Source organism: Contarinia nasturtii, unplaced genomic scaffold (genome assembly GCF_009176525.2).
Source record: "Contarinia nasturtii isolate CC-2019 unplaced genomic scaffold, AAFC_CNas_1.1 Cnas_scaffold_1037, whole genome shotgun sequence".
Lineage (NCBI taxonomy): Eukaryota > Metazoa > Arthropoda > Insecta > Diptera > Cecidomyiidae > Contarinia > Contarinia nasturtii.
In genome coordinates, this window is record NW_022198383.1 from 2253287 (window position 1) to 2268528 (window position 15242).

At 30.8% G+C, this 15242-nt stretch overlaps 3 protein-coding genes across 3 annotated transcripts; all 3 read left to right on the plus strand.

Annotated features, from left to right (window-relative positions):
- Window positions 1-5843: 5843 nt before the first annotated feature.
- Window positions 5844-9562, plus strand: LOC116344325 (uncharacterized protein YJR142W). Its single transcript, XM_031772807.1, has 4 exons — window positions 5844-5974; window positions 7024-7274; window positions 7357-7894; window positions 7969-9562. The coding sequence occupies exons 1-4, from the start codon at window positions 5896-5898 to the stop codon at window positions 8094-8096; spliced, it is 996 nt and encodes a 331-aa protein (XP_031628667.1). The 5' UTR covers window positions 5844-5895; the 3' UTR covers window positions 8097-9562.
- A 984-nt stretch (window positions 9563-10546) lies between these two features.
- Window positions 10547-12231, plus strand: LOC116344276 (serine protease inhibitor 88Ea-like). Its single transcript, XM_031772746.1, has 5 exons — window positions 10547-11037; window positions 11095-11293; window positions 11372-11483; window positions 11547-11773; window positions 11845-12231. Exons 1-5 carry the CDS (start codon window positions 10577-10579, stop codon window positions 12121-12123), a joined length of 1278 nt encoding a protein of 425 aa, XP_031628606.1. The 5' UTR covers window positions 10547-10576; the 3' UTR covers window positions 12124-12231.
- An 881-nt stretch (window positions 12232-13112) lies between these two features.
- On the plus strand, window positions 13113-14976 carry LOC116344254 (trypsin Tyr p 3.0101-like). The gene is made up of 4 exons (XM_031772721.1): window positions 13113-13214; window positions 13856-14354; window positions 14437-14587; window positions 14654-14976. Exons 1-4 carry the CDS (start codon window positions 13157-13159, stop codon window positions 14825-14827), a joined length of 882 nt encoding a protein of 293 aa, XP_031628581.1. The 5' UTR covers window positions 13113-13156; the 3' UTR covers window positions 14828-14976.
- Window positions 14977-15242: the final 266 nt, after the last annotated feature.

The window sequence follows — 15242 nt, forward strand, 5'->3', positions numbered from 1 at the left end:
ACTTTAAAAAAAAAAAGCATTATCTGTAAGAAAGGTAGATTCACCAAAGGACATTTTACCAATACAGACGAATTTTTCGATTTTATTCAATAAAAAACAATAACAAAACAAAAAAATGGGAAAATTTGCACACAAGGGCCATTCGGAGCGCGTAACAAGGGATGCAATTGATACGTGCATGAAACTACTTGATACAGTAGATGGAATGCCATTGAAAACGTAATAGGTAAAACAAAACCTATCGCCGATAAACGTATCCCAGTGCTAATTAACTATAAATGAACTATATATACAACCTAAATTATATGATAATTACAAATATATATGCAAATACATAGGATCAAATTAAACAGTATATTTACATTTACACAAACCTTAACCATTCAATAAAAGTCAAATGAGACAGGATCTTCAATGAATCGGAATGACGGAAATAATTTTGTCCGTTCGAAGATGATACAATGGTGAAACAGATTCAATACAAATAAACCCGGATTGAAGAAAATGAAGAAAAAAAATCCCGTTATATCCTATTTACCTTTAAGTTTACACGCTATTTTCCGTGAGTTGTAATTATGCTTGGAGTCAAGGCGAAAATTAAATATCATTGCAAAGCATTTGACGGCATGATTTATTTTGGGGGCAATTTTAATTATTTAAATAAAATAATTCGTTGCTTTGACATTATGTTGTCATTAACTTTGATATTTTCCATTTGAAAACTAGTGCATTGCCATCTATACATTTTGAATCATGTTTTCGTTCACGACAACAAACAAAATTATAATCATTCCATCCATCAATTAATTAAATATACATATATTTATCGATAATAATAGTTCTAAAACAAAATGCAGACAATTTTCAAAATGATGAACTCCCATCACATTAAATGGGAATAAAAAAATTGTGACAAACGAGAGAGAGCGAGAGAGAGAGAGGGAGAGAAAGGGAAAGGGTTTGCAATCAAAATCTACAATTAGCCATTTTTAGATAGAGGGCCACAGGATGTACTTTATTTTAAGGATTTTGACGCTGTTGCGCACCTTTTTAATACATTTATCAACAACAAAAAAAAAGGAATAATCTAATGCGTGCTTAAACAAAAAACACACTTCAGAGCACTTCGTTGCCACATTTTACATATATACACACATGTTTGATATGATGACAGACGAAGCGGCACTAAAAGTTTAACCACATTCATCCAAGCACGAACGAACATTTCTCATGTGTCTTCCTGATTGAAATATATCAATTGTTTGATTTTTTTTAAAACAAACAAAAATTTATTTCGGTTTTTTTTTGGCTTTGCCATTGTTGGCACAATATTTCCCAATTCACCTCAAAATATCAACGACTTTTTAATATCATAGTTAAAGTATTACAGTCGAATCAATCAATAATCTTCAGCTAGAAAACAGATAAACAAAGAAAATGAAACATAAAAAAATAAATAAACGATAGAAAACAAAAATACAAAAAAAAAAATACTCATGCAATTTGTCCTTTTCTATAAATATTTTCGTTTCACACAAAAAAACCAAAACACACTTTAAAATCAGGTTTCATGAATATTCAAGATACAAAACCAACTATTGGATTTCTGACAAAAGTAAAAATTATTATATTTTTTAAAAACCAATTCGATTTTGTGTCATTTAAATTTAACTGAATGAATAAACTCACGAGCTTTAACCAATTCGCATTATTAGAACCAAAAAGCAATTCAAAATTAGTGAAAACACAGAAATAATGAAAAGATGTTGAATGGTTGTGATTTCAGACACACACACACACACGCATGGAACACATACTAAAACACGATGAATTTGGCTATGAAAAAAGATTGAAGTTTTCTTTTTCTATTTACTGATGTCACATTCTCTTTCAATACTTCCATTTCGTCTCTAGACCTACTGCTCTCTTATGTAAAATACGATATGCTAACGAACACTTTATGTTGAATCATTGGACAATTAATAGTAGTTATTAAATAAGCATGATGAAAATGGTGTTTTAATTTAAAATTGTTTAAAAAAAAAGTAATTTGTGTAATAAAATGCAATGATTGTTGATCGGAATTCCGTGTCCAAAGCAAAACAAAAAATATACACTCAAAATTGAGAATGCCAAATATTTTTTAAACAAATGACATAAATGATAAAAAGATTTCTTATGCAGTTTTGATTTTATGAAGAAAAAAAAACTTTTTGGTATGTAGTCGATGTCGCTCGTGATGATTGCAGGCGGGTGACTGACTTCGAAATTTCTTTTACGAAAGTATGACAATTTTTAGGGAAGAGAAAATGAAAAAAAAAAAAATCGAAACGTAGATAATCATTAGAACGGCTTTATGTTTAGATGTTAGGATATTACACATTATTGTGCCACAAATTTTCAATGTTGTTCCATATAAAAATCACACATACACAAAATTGAAACGAACGCATTTTACTGAATGGTAAACGCTAAAAATTCATATTCGTCTCAAATGCAATGCAAGCATGAGTGCACTGCACATATCGTGGCGCCAATACATTTGTTATTTAATATCAAAAAATTTCGTTCAATTTTTTTTGTTGATGCCAGTCCTAACACCTAACACAACCTCTAATCTAACTTTTCACACCAAATGGAAATATGTATTTTTTTAAAACTTATTAAGTCTATCGAAAACACTAAATTTTACTGAATGAACTAAATGAAAACAACCATTATTTATTTATACTTTGTGTCTTAGGACTTCCTTGTGTCGTGACGAATTTAAAATAAAAAAAAAGAAAACAAATACTTGAAAAAAGAGACAAAAAACGATTTATTCTTACATAAACAAAAACTCAACAAATTCCAAGCAAAATGCCATCATCAACAACTGATAAATAGTTTTGCTTATGGTTTTTTTAAAATTACTTTGAAACTCTTGCAAATAAATGAATCAAAATGCTAAATTAAACTCGGTCAAAGCTATTTTGATTTTATTGATTTTCAAATCATAGACTGTAAGGCAGAATTACAATTTTGATAATAACACTTAGACTTTTGAACAATTCAATGAAACAAATTGATGCGCGTTACATTTTCATTTAACCGAAAATATCAAGAGAGAAATTCAAATGAAAAATGCTTTAAACAAAAGACAGAGAAACTAAACTAAAACATTGGTTGTTGAATCTTTATCTTTAGAAATCGAAAGCAAGAAATTTTTGCTTTTGTTGTTTCGATTCTTAATTTTCTGGTACCGATGTTAATGGAATTTGAGATAGAACAATAACTTTCATTTGAAGCAAAAAAAAGAAAAATACATTTTTATTTACATTTTGAATATTAAGCACAAAGCTCAATAGCAATCATGCGGTGAAGAATGTTATATGTGGTGCACTGTTGTAAATAACAACAATTTACAATGCTTTTCGGCGGCGTTCGTTGTTTTTTGCACGATATTTTGCTAAATGTGTAATTTATGCCGACGAAAAGTATCGAAAATTGTCAACATCAGCGCATCGCCTATAGACATCTTTTCCGTTGTTTTGTTTTATTGAACACTCCACTTGGGCAAGTAAATTGTTTCATCCTCTTGTTCCGGATCTTGTTGTTATGTATATTTAAACATAAAAAAATACCAATGAGAAGATAAACTAGTGAATAAATTTAATGTGTGTGCCTCCATTTGTAATAAAAAAAAGAACCTCTGAATACATTAAATTTATGAATTAAACAACAACAACAAAACGGCAGAGAAACAATAAAGAGCAAATTTAAAACTGATACACATTTTAAGATTGATTTCAATGTCAGATATTTTCGATGAATCGAATACGTTTTTCCTAGCTTTGAAACTCAATAAAAACCAATATTTAAACACTATAGTGTATACTAATTTTCCAACACCGATAAAAAAAACTCTTAATCCCAAAAAAAAAAGTTTAAAAAAAAGAAGAAAAAAAGATACAAAACACATAGTCACTACTCAATTTTTCTTTGAATATCGCCTATTTTTTTCCCAAATCCTTATCAAAATGTAACACCATTCATAGGTACTTGTTATAGGAATGCTACATTTGAATAGAGGATATTCATTCGTTCACAATTCTTTTTATATCGCATATATACACATTTATTATTGAATAACATTTAAAATGGTGACGAAAAGAAAAGTAACAAAAAAAAAACAATTGGGTCACTAGAGACCACTTAAATTCAAATGTTATAACCAATTGCAACTCAAATTGCCACATTTACAATATCTACAACAACATTGATTTTGAAATGAAAATGGGAATTCAATATGCAAAATTCCTCCATTTTTAAATACTTGAATACTCTGAGATAAACGTGCACATGATCAAAAATGCAAGAAAATAAAAAGACAGAAAAAAACGTGCGTTAAACTATTTTAGCGGTCGATTTATTTTCTACGTTTTTTTGGTTTTTGCATTTTGTTCAGGAAACATTTCTTTTATCGTTTGCTGACTTTATACTTATATCGAAATCTCCTGATTGAAAAAAGAAGATAATAAAAAAAAATCAGTGGCACTTTGATCTAAATAAATAAAAAAAACTAAATTCTCATTCTGAGAAGAATCACATCAGAATATCAGAGAATTTCAATGATACTTAAAATTTACAAAAAAAGAATGAATAAATTATATACATACACCATCATATATTTTACATTTTACATATTTAAAGGTTAATGGTTACATATTATACAAAAAAAAAGAAGAAAAAAAAAACACAAAAAACCAAAAAAAATAAAATTAAACAGTTTTCTCTTTTTTCAAAAACATTTCCACAAAAAGAATGCATTTTGTTAGTTTACATAATTTAGACATATTTTTTGTGTGTTTTTGCGAGCGTATATTTATCAAAAACTGATAATAAAACAAAAATTGAATGAATGTACACAGTAGAAACCCGAAGCAAATAATCAGTTCGTAATTGTAATGTATGGGAATGGTATAAAACTTATTCTTAATGATTATATTATTATTATATTAATAAACCTATAAACACAATCTTTAATTCGAGTGTTTCAATTGCATTTATTTCGTTTACTTGGACAATTTTGGGTGGCAAAAGAATTTCATGGATAGAAACATTATCATCGATATAAATAGATCACATTTCCTTATTTCGCTTTTATCTTTTGACGAATGACTTCATTTTTTTTTAATCTTATAGCGTGGTATAATTTCATAAAATTATTTCATTCCGAGCGTGAAACTGTAACGACATTGGTGTCGATGTTGGTATTGTGTGTGAAAGGTGTTTTCGGAGGATTTGCATTTATTCGTTGAACGCGGTCAGTAACGAGCCTTGCGTTTCCAATTCCATTACATCGATGAAATACCAAAAACAAGCATTATTACTCAATAGGTTAATCTTTGTAAACGATGCCGATTTGTCTGTATAGTTGTCGCCACTGGATATCGCATATGGTGCATTGAATATATCACCACCATGCATTACACACATAAACACACATTTAACTCTTATTTCCAGATGTATTTCTGCAAAAAAAAAAAAATTCATAAATGTATTTTGTCTTTATCCATATGTGTGTATGTTTTATTATTTTCGCCAATATTTCGTGGCCGTGTTCGTTTTCATTGGTTCAAAATACACAACAGACATAATAAACAAACCGCACAAATAAACTCGATATGTAATATGCGCACACGCCGTCATTTCATACCGTGTCATGTATGGTGTTTGCTGTTTCTCGTTCGTTCTACGTCCGTCGTACATATGAGCGACGCAGATATAGCGTAATACAGATGTGTATATATATGTTGAGGTTGAATTGCGACACAACGCATTGGTACAATACAAAAGCGACAGTCAAAAACTCAGCAGTAGCGATAGTACGGTCAAAATCGTAACATAATCAATATGGCGGCAGATAGTGATAAAAATAAAATGTCAAGACTATTAAATTTAGCACGGAAATTCAATTGTTTCTATTTATCAGGTAAATCATTTGTGTGAAACATTTCATTTTTTATTGAATTTTACATTCGCAAATTTCGAGCGAATTTGTATTTGCATTGATACAGAAAAAAAAATGTGTATTAAAACTAGTGTCATATTTCCATCTGAATAATTGTATCGTTGTGCATGGAAAGAGCTATTTTGTGCTCAATTTGAACAAATCATACATTCCGTCGATTTATACTGTATTGAAATCCATCGCGAGAAAACGAAAAAAGAAAAATATCAAAACTATTGCTGAACTTTTAATGTTTTACACATCAATTTCATTCAACAACAAAAACAATTATTGGCAGTGAATAATATATAGTGTGTGTATGAGAATCAGACAACCAATTGAAAATTGTCAATGCTTTACGTTCAGCGAATTTCATAAAAATTTCGAAGTGGCTGCTTTTTTTTATATAAGCAATTCCCAATTTGTTTTTGTCTCTGCACTCAGTGTTGTGTCTTTACTTATAAATCATGTTTCGGTAGTTTAGTAATTGCTTTACGTTTTGATAACGTAAACATTTCGTACAACAACAATGTGTGAAAAATGACATTTACAGCGCACAACGCTGTTTTTCATTGTGTGCCCGTGTGTTTGGTGGTGGTGTTGTTGTTGTTGTTGTTGTTTTTTTTTGGTTCTCGCCGTGTCTCTACGTAGAAAAATGTGACATTATATGTCATACATCAATTTCTATTGAAATAGGTTCGGGGCACAATTTGGCATAAATAAGCTTAACTGCGGCATGGCCTAGAATTTTAGCTCCTCTTTGGGTTTTATGTTGTATGATTCACTTTAATGACGCATTCGTTGCTGTTCTAGAAGCCAAACTAAGTACAAAAAAGGCACACAAACACACATATACAATAATCAATTGAATGGAAACTATACGCAAAAATGCCAAATCGTAATCGATCGCGCTGACAGTGTGAAACACTGATGAAAACAAATTCAACAATAATAAAATAATAAAAAACTCAAATTCCATAATACAAAATATTATTCTTTTTTTCACTTCCCTTTCTTCGATTTATTTTCAGGTCTATACAATGGCGAGTGTCGTCCATTTGTCGTGGATGGGCTTCAAGTTGGTGTTATTAGACCCGATGTTATGAAAGAATTGTTTAAATATCCAGAAGTATTTGTGATTAAAGACAATGAAAAGTCGAAAATGGTTGAATTGAATCCAGCGTTTCGTGATTACAACGAACGAACGGAGCATGTTGATCGGGTATTACGGCAATTTCGACAAGATGACGTCTTTGTAGCACTCAAAGGTTGGCGAGACGAGGTATATACGAAAAATCGACTACTTTTATCCGATTTTATTTTGACCATTTGTAACCGATTCGTTTTCGTTTGTGTTTTGACAGTTTTATGATGTAAAGGCTGGTCATAAGGCGCTATTGAAAATGGATCGATCGGCCACATGTTTGTTTGGTATTCGCAATTATGGTGTTGACATAAATGGCTATGTACGGCATCCAACATTAGGCTTGTGTATTTGGTTGCAACAACGATCGGATACCAAACAAACATGGCCAGGAAAATGGGACAATATGGTTGGCGGTGGTTTATCTGTTGGCTATGGCATTGAAGAGACGGCCGTTAAAGAAGCAGCCGAAGAGGCATCCATTCCAAGCGATTTAGTCAAAAATATTGTATCAGCCGGATGTGTTTCATTCCTATTCGAAAGCAATCGCGGCATTTTTCCAAACACTGAATTTGTATTCGATTTAGAATTACCGGTCGACTTTATACCAACGAATGCCGATGGTGAGGTGCAAGCATTCCAACTTCTGCCGGCCAACGAATGCCTAGAAAAATTATTCTCGCCCGAATTCAAAACAACAAGCTGCCCGGTTGTTATTGATTTTTTGATTAGGCACGGTGTCATCACACCCGAAAATGGTTAGCAATTCAACAAATCCATTTAAATAACCAATAAATAATGCGTTCTCTTTTTTTCATTGTTTTTGTTGCAGAGAAAAACTTTACCGAATTGGTTGAATTGCTTCACGTTCCATTGCAGACGCTTTATAACTTTGGTTCGGCCACCAATGGCCGAGACATTTACGGAAACATCGAAAATGGCCACAATAATAAAATCTAAATCATTTGACACACAGCACTTGAAATCAATTCATGTTTGCCTACATTTTCATTTGCTTGTTGTTCGTTACAATATATATAAATATATATATTACCAAATGGTATTTTACTTTTTAATCAAAAGGATCATTTCCGAAATATTTTTTCAAAATAAGAATTTAATAAAAACAAAAAGACACACATACACACACCCGGAAATCTAAGCATTCAATTGAGAGAAACACACAAACACACACACATTTTTTTTTGTGGTAGCAAACGGTTTCGCAAATATTTATTAATCTTTATTTTAAATGATAATTTTATTATTTATTTGTATTGGCTATGTATAACTAAATGAAGACAAACAAAAAAAAATACTGCCAACATCAACTTGATGAATGAAAACTATCCATTAACGAAATACTCGCGCATAATTGATTGTTTATATTTGAATCAATGTGCATGTTATACGTATATGTAGTTGAACATTTTCTTTCGAAAAACGTGGACGCTATCAATTTTTCCATTCGACAATTTTGAACGATACCTCTTTTTTTTCCAAATTGTTTATTGATGCTTATTTGTTGTGAAAATCAATGTTGAACAAAACAATATTTCTTGAAACAAAAACACAAAAATAGTTGACATTGACATTTAAAGCAAATGAACCCAAAGAAAAATAAAAAAAATGTATTTATTCAAACAAAAAAAAAAAGAATACTGTAGCAGTACGAAATCGCATATAATTTGAGCAATAAATAGATTTTGAATCGTTAGTCAAAGAAAACAAAAAGAAATTTAACCGCAGAAAAGAAAAAACTTGTATAATCGACCATTGTAGAGCATGTAGCATCAAAATGTGAGTTTTCAGGGAGAAATTGGTGGTTGTTTTGTGTGCAAATCGACAAAATAAAACTAAACATTCAGTAGTAGAGATTCACTTGTGATTGGTATACCGTATAACACACAGATTTAAAAACGAAAACATGATGGGACGTAATCGTAACGAAATTCGATAGAAACATTTAACAATATGGGCCTTTCTTCTCTATTTTCACGAGATAAACGATTTGTTTAGGTAGAAATAAAACAAAAACGAATAGATTTTCATATGGACTTTTTGTGTTCTTTGTACGGAAATCAATGTTTTTATATATTGTATTTAACGAATTGTAGATTGATTAGTGGTTCTTAGCACTTTGATATTGACTGTTTTTTTGTTCTTTCTTCCTCTTTTTTTTTGATTAAATATGAAATTAGTTGCTTGAATGATTTCCGATGCACAATTTAAACATTCAACTCACACTTTTCAATCGATTCAATTTCTCCTCAAACTTTTCAAACTAGATTTTTAGTGACAAAAATAATAATAATATTAAAACAAAACGATTTAGCAAGAGTTCTAAGACTATGGAATAGCTTAGAAATAATACTATTTATTGAATAAAGTATTAAATTACACTATACGATTTCAAATTCCCTGAACTTTCTCTGTTAAATACTTGAATTCTAAATTTTAAGAGAGCTCCCGACAAATATAATTTTAAATTGCTAAAAAAATCTTAAACAGCTGCGTATCTTATTGCGTTTCATTCCCTTTTTTTCTGGTGGAGTTGACAAGTTGTGATGCTTTTCTTATTTTCTGATTGGTTGAGATTAATGGTTTCAATTCAATCTCTGGAATGACGGGCTTTCCCATTTTTAGATTGGATGGGATTCATCGAATATTGAGCCATTTTGCATTTTTTCATATATATTTTGTTGAATTTCCAGAATAAAACCGTTGATAAATGACGCCAATATATTTTAAAATGACGATTGTTTAAGATGAGGTTTGATCTGGGACTATAATCTGCACAACTCAATGTTACAATGGTTCTACTAACATACAACGAAGAAGCACAAAGAATTCAATTGAGCACATTGTTTCAAATTCTTGTAGTCACATACACACATACCTATAGCATTACCTAAAAAACTACCAAAATTGTTCTTATTATCTATCGAGTCCAACAAACAAAAACTATATTACCGAAAGGGTTTGATTTTTTTTGAACAAAAGAATATGGCATAGAGAATACAACGTACATGTAAGTCTATCTTGTGTATTAAGACAAAGAGGGGAACTGGAAGAAAACACCAAAAATATCAAAGTCGCATTTTGTTTCGTAAACTTCATTGCACCTTTAATCGCATTGTTCAAAATTTTTCAAGAAAATAAAATTCTCTGTAGAAAGACTTCAATTGCCAGCAGATGATAGAAGTATCAAATACAGAATATACAAGACATGAGTGAAAGAGAAAGCACATAAAACGTTTCACATCTATCTCTTTTGGTTTAGCTACGAGACACAAAAAAAGGGGTCGTTATCGACGTGAGCCTTTATTATTCTCAATCAACATTTGAGAAAAACTCACAGCCCAAATAGGTACTGAGTGGATTTATTCTTTTCAGTTGTATCACAACAGAGGACAAGAGACATTGAAATCCTTGCAAATATGAAAAAATCAGTGATTTTAGTAGTGACATTGGTGGCATTGGTTTCAATAATATCGATTTTGTTACTTTTACATTTCAATGCCAGAACGGTTGTGGTGCGTAATGTACCGAAAACAGGAAATTACTATGTATCACAAATACAACCAAATGATCCACAATATGCAAAGCTACAGTTTTCGATTTCATTATTGAATCATTTACAAAATGCCGAGCCAAATAAAAGTATTTTTTATTCGCCACACAGTGTGTATCTTGCACTTTTTTTAGTTTACTTTGGTGCTGCTGGTGAAACAGAGAAAGAACTCAAAAATGCATTAGGCTTGAATTGGGTTGAACGGAAATCGGATATGGAAAATTTATACAATTTGGAGAAAAATGTAAACGCCAATCGATTTCAAGATGACACAATTGAATTTCAATCAGCTGATAAATTATTCTTCTCGAGCAGTATCCCAATAGAGTAAGGTAGTATTCAATTTATATTGAAACATAAATGATAATAAACTGTTGATTGCAGTCACCGGACGACGAAGATGTTGAACGATAGCATTGAACTACTCAATTTTGCTGATGAACCAGACCAATGTATTGCACATATTAACCGATTCGTTGAAGAAGTTACAAAGAACAACATCAAAAACTTCACAAACTCCAACGAAATAACATCACAAACACAGTTAGCTGTTGTCAATGCAGCATATTTTAAAGGAATATGGGTTTGTTTATTGTTTTTGAATTTGTAAAAATTTGAATTTATATTTTGAATCAACATTTTTGATTGCATTCATGTTTAGGAAAATATTTTCGATAAAAAAAAGACGACAAAAAAATTATTCTATAGTTACAGTGAACCCGACCCTGTGTATGTTGATATGATGATAAAAGAGGATGTTTATTACGAATTTGGTAAATTTTGTACATATGGTAATAATAATAATTAATGATTGGCTTTTACTTTTTTCGAATCAGCAAGCAATTTCTATTTGGAAGCCGACGTCCTGAAAATACCATATAAAGGTGAAAGTGGATCGATTTCAATGTTTGTCTTTTTACCACACCCTGACCAAGCTATTGAAAAATTATTAGAAAAATTAACGCCAGAAATTCTAGACAATACATCGAACAGAATGATTAGATCTAAGGTTGATCTTTCATTTCCGAAGTTTTCAATTGAAAAAACATCAAATTTAATACCGGTATGTTATACGGTGTATAATGTATATAGTCAACTTATATAGTTCCAAATATTTTGATTTGATTTCGATAGATAATGAAACGTATGGGGGTTAAAGAGTTATTCGATGAAAATGCCAATTTAAGCGGTTTCTCCAAATCTCTAAAGCAAGCAAGTGATATTAGACACAAGGCAAAAATTGAAGTTGATGAATGGGGAACAACAGCTGCAGCTGCCACAAAAGTCTATTCTCAGTGGTCTCGGTCTTCTCCTTTTAATTGTGACCATCCATTCTTGTTCTTAATCTATGACAAAAAAATGAAAGAAATTTTATTTGCTGGTACTTATCATGGTCCAGAAATAACTCACTAGGTATTGAACAATAGATTTTCATAACGTCTCAATTTCGCATATGGAGTTTGTATGTAGTGTTAAAAAAATTATGTTTTGTGCCAAATCTTATGGACTTTTTTTTAAATGTGTGCCAATTATCATATTCTTTTCATATGCACTATTTGAAAATGTTTATGTTATTTTAACACGAGTTTTCAGGTTAATATCATTGTATGTTTGTGCTTTGGAATTAATAGAAATACCTGGGCTAGAAAATCTACACGGTTTTCTTAAAATGTAATGTATAGAAGTGAATGAATGAAATGCAAGATGAAAACACATCGAAACTATCGAAAAGATTTGTTAATTTAAATGTCCAAAAGATACATTCTCAATAAAAATGATAATAAGAGTTCATTTCAATTTTTGGTATATTGATACATTTTCTGGTGGTTTTAAGATATTTCTTTGCCAAAATGTTGTAATTTAATAAAGTTTTAATTTACATGGTAGTAATGTACATTTACAAAATGTAGATTATGTATCAAAAAAATCTACATAACAACCCAGAAAAATATAAAAAAATACAAAAAAATACAATGCTTACATTTGAGAAAAATATATTTTCCTGTTTTTTATAACTTTAAATTATAAATTATAAGCAACCTACGCATACCTATGCAATTTTACCTTAATGTGTTTCACGTTGTAGCTCATTGCGCATTCCAGTTTATTGGAGTAAGAATACCGAAAAAATGGTAAATTATGTCACATTAACAAAGCTCAATGATAAACAAATAAAGTTTACTCAGATGAGAAACTAATAACAAAACTATCGTTATGCACGTACTTCGAACTCAATCGTGTATTTTCTTGTATAATAATTTTCATATTGTCATCAAATTTTATTTAATATTTTTTTATTCCCCAATATTCCGCAAACATCAATTTTCAATTTCAATGGCAAGGTAAAAATAAAAAACAATTTTAGTCAAATTGAACTCATATAAATGCGAGCCATTTAGTGATTCATATGTCATTTGTTTGTTAGCTTTCACGACATTCGATTAAAATGTGTGCACGCTGGTTATTCTTTTTTGTTGTAATTGCAGTTCATCATTCCAATTCTGGTAAGTTCTATCAAAAATTGTTTCATTGAGTGTTTATGATCCGGATATATGGCCTGAAGAAATGATGGTGCGTGAGTTGTCATCGAACAAATCAGCGAAAGTGAAAAATGATCAAAATTAAATCAAATTCAAATATTGTGCTATCAAGAAAAATCCTGGTATTTTGTTTTGTGCAGAAACGCGAATTACAAACGAAATTAGTGACCGTGAATTCGCAATTATTAACACGTCCTCAATAATGAAGCTGAGGTTAACCAAAATTCAATAATAGTAATAGAAGTTTTTGTCTGTGTAATCAACGGTATTTATTCGGTAATTAATAAATCGCCAGCACCGAACTTTAGTGCTTCGAGTGAGTTTATTGGCTCATTTTTTTGAAAAGATTGTGAACTTGAACAAATTAAATGTTATTGTGAATGGCATTTATAATAATACAAGATCACCTAAAAACTTACTAGACAAACATGGTCTTGAGCAAATCGTAAACTTTTTTACCAAACAAATAAGTCAAAACATCCGTAGTCATCAAGTAAAATTCCGTCAGTAATTCAAAAAGTCGCATAAAACACCGAAATTGAAATTTTCAAAAATAAATGCAAAAAATATATCATCGAAAATTAATAAATATTTTTTTTTAACAGAAAGACAAGGAAGGATAAAGAAAGGGGAAACTGCACCAATTATACCGTATCATGTTTCTATTGATTTTGATTCTGATTATAAAAAGCTACCTATGCCCTGTGCTGAAACTTCCGAATCTGTCTGTTCCTATTTTGGATTATTCGGGTGTACAGATGTGCCCTACGCTGCGGTTAATAATACCAAAAGTCTTTGCTCCGGCGTCATTATTGGAGAGCGAGATATTTTAACGGCCGCACACTGTGTGGATGAGTTTAAAAATCGAACAGAATATATGTCGGTATCAGTCAGTGTGACAGACTTGAGAAATGTTTCACAATATCAACGATATTGTGTCGACCGGGTTATAGTACATGATGATTATTCTCCTACGATAGAGGATATCGCGATGGTGAAGCTGAAAAGAAAAATCGATCTCAGTGATCCGAAAAAAGTAAAGAAACTCCCGTTTTCAAATCGACATGCGTTGTTTTCAAGCAAGGACCGTTTCAGGGTGGCAGGGTAAGTTTCTTCTGTATCTTGATTTAACATTTTGCAATTAGCATTTTTCTTTTTGTATTTTTTTTTTTTCAAAATTCATTAGATGGGGCATGTTAGATGAAAGCCAGACAATCGATCCGAATAACTTACAACAGACGACGGTGGAAGCTACGGACTGTCCATTTGAGGGGGTTAAAAATCTAAATAAGCTGATTTGTGCTGTATCGCCAGATCGCAGCAGCACGGCATGTGCGGTAAGTTGTTCAAATATGCAAACAATTTAAATAAACAAAATAATCATTTCTTTTTCGTTTTTTCAGGGTGATTCCGGCGCAGGATTGGTGACCCTCAATGAACCCCAAGAACTGATTGGAATCCTCAACCGTGGTGAATGTCTTACAATAGATACTGCAATAATGAGATTCGCAAGAGTCTCAACTTATTATGATTGGATAAATAAACATTTAAATGACGCTGTAAATACAAGAGCTTGACATCTCATTTTTTTCTAAATAACAATCTAACTGATCTCAATTTAGTTTTTGAACTTTCACAAAAGAAAAAGAAAATCAGTAAACATTGGTATGTAACACTGTTTCAGTTGAAATATTGAATAAAAATGCAAAAAAGTAATCTTTTATCACTCACTGTCTTTCTATTCACAAAAAAATCCTTTAAATGAGAAATGTTTCTGCTATACAATCAGTTTAAAAGTCTCACTTTCAGCGTGTTCCTTGTCTTTTTTGTAAACGAAATTTGAATGATTGAAAATATTCTTTTTTTCGACAGTGATTATAAGCTTTTCAAAGTCTTCAGTAAAATGAAAAAAAAATTATTTGTTCTACGAAAATGTTCATTGGTCATCAAATAGAGTCGTTTGCATGTCAATTTCTGGTATCTTCTCACAAA

Coding starts and splice junctions, on each gene's coding strand:
- LOC116344325 (XM_031772807.1), top strand. CDS start 5,896: ATGGCGGCAGATAGTGATAAAAATAAAATGTCAAGACTATTAAATTTA. Junction 7,275..7,356: donor TCAAAGGTTGGCGAGACGAG/GTATATACGAAA, acceptor GTGTTTTGACAG/TTTTATGATGTAAAGGCTGG. Junction 7,895..7,968: donor TGTCATCACACCCGAAAATG/GTTAGCAATTCA, acceptor TTTTTGTTGCAG/AGAAAAACTTTACCGAATTG.
- LOC116344276 (XM_031772746.1), top strand. CDS start 10,577: ATGAAAAAATCAGTGATTTTAGTAGTGACATTGGTGGCATTGGTTTCA. Junction 11,038..11,094: donor TCGAGCAGTATCCCAATAGA/GTAAGGTAGTAT, acceptor TGTTGATTGCAG/TCACCGGACGACGAAGATGT. Junction 11,484..11,546: donor GGATGTTTATTACGAATTTG/GTAAATTTTGTA, acceptor TTTTCGAATCAG/CAAGCAATTTCTATTTGGAA.
- LOC116344254 (XM_031772721.1), top strand. CDS start 13,157: ATGTGTGCACGCTGGTTATTCTTTTTTGTTGTAATTGCAGTTCATCAT. Junction 13,215..13,855: donor AGTTCATCATTCCAATTCTG/GTAAGTTCTATC, acceptor TTTTTTTAACAG/AAAGACAAGGAAGGATAAAG. Junction 14,588..14,653: donor GCAGCAGCACGGCATGTGCG/GTAAGTTGTTCA, acceptor TCGTTTTTTCAG/GGTGATTCCGGCGCAGGATT.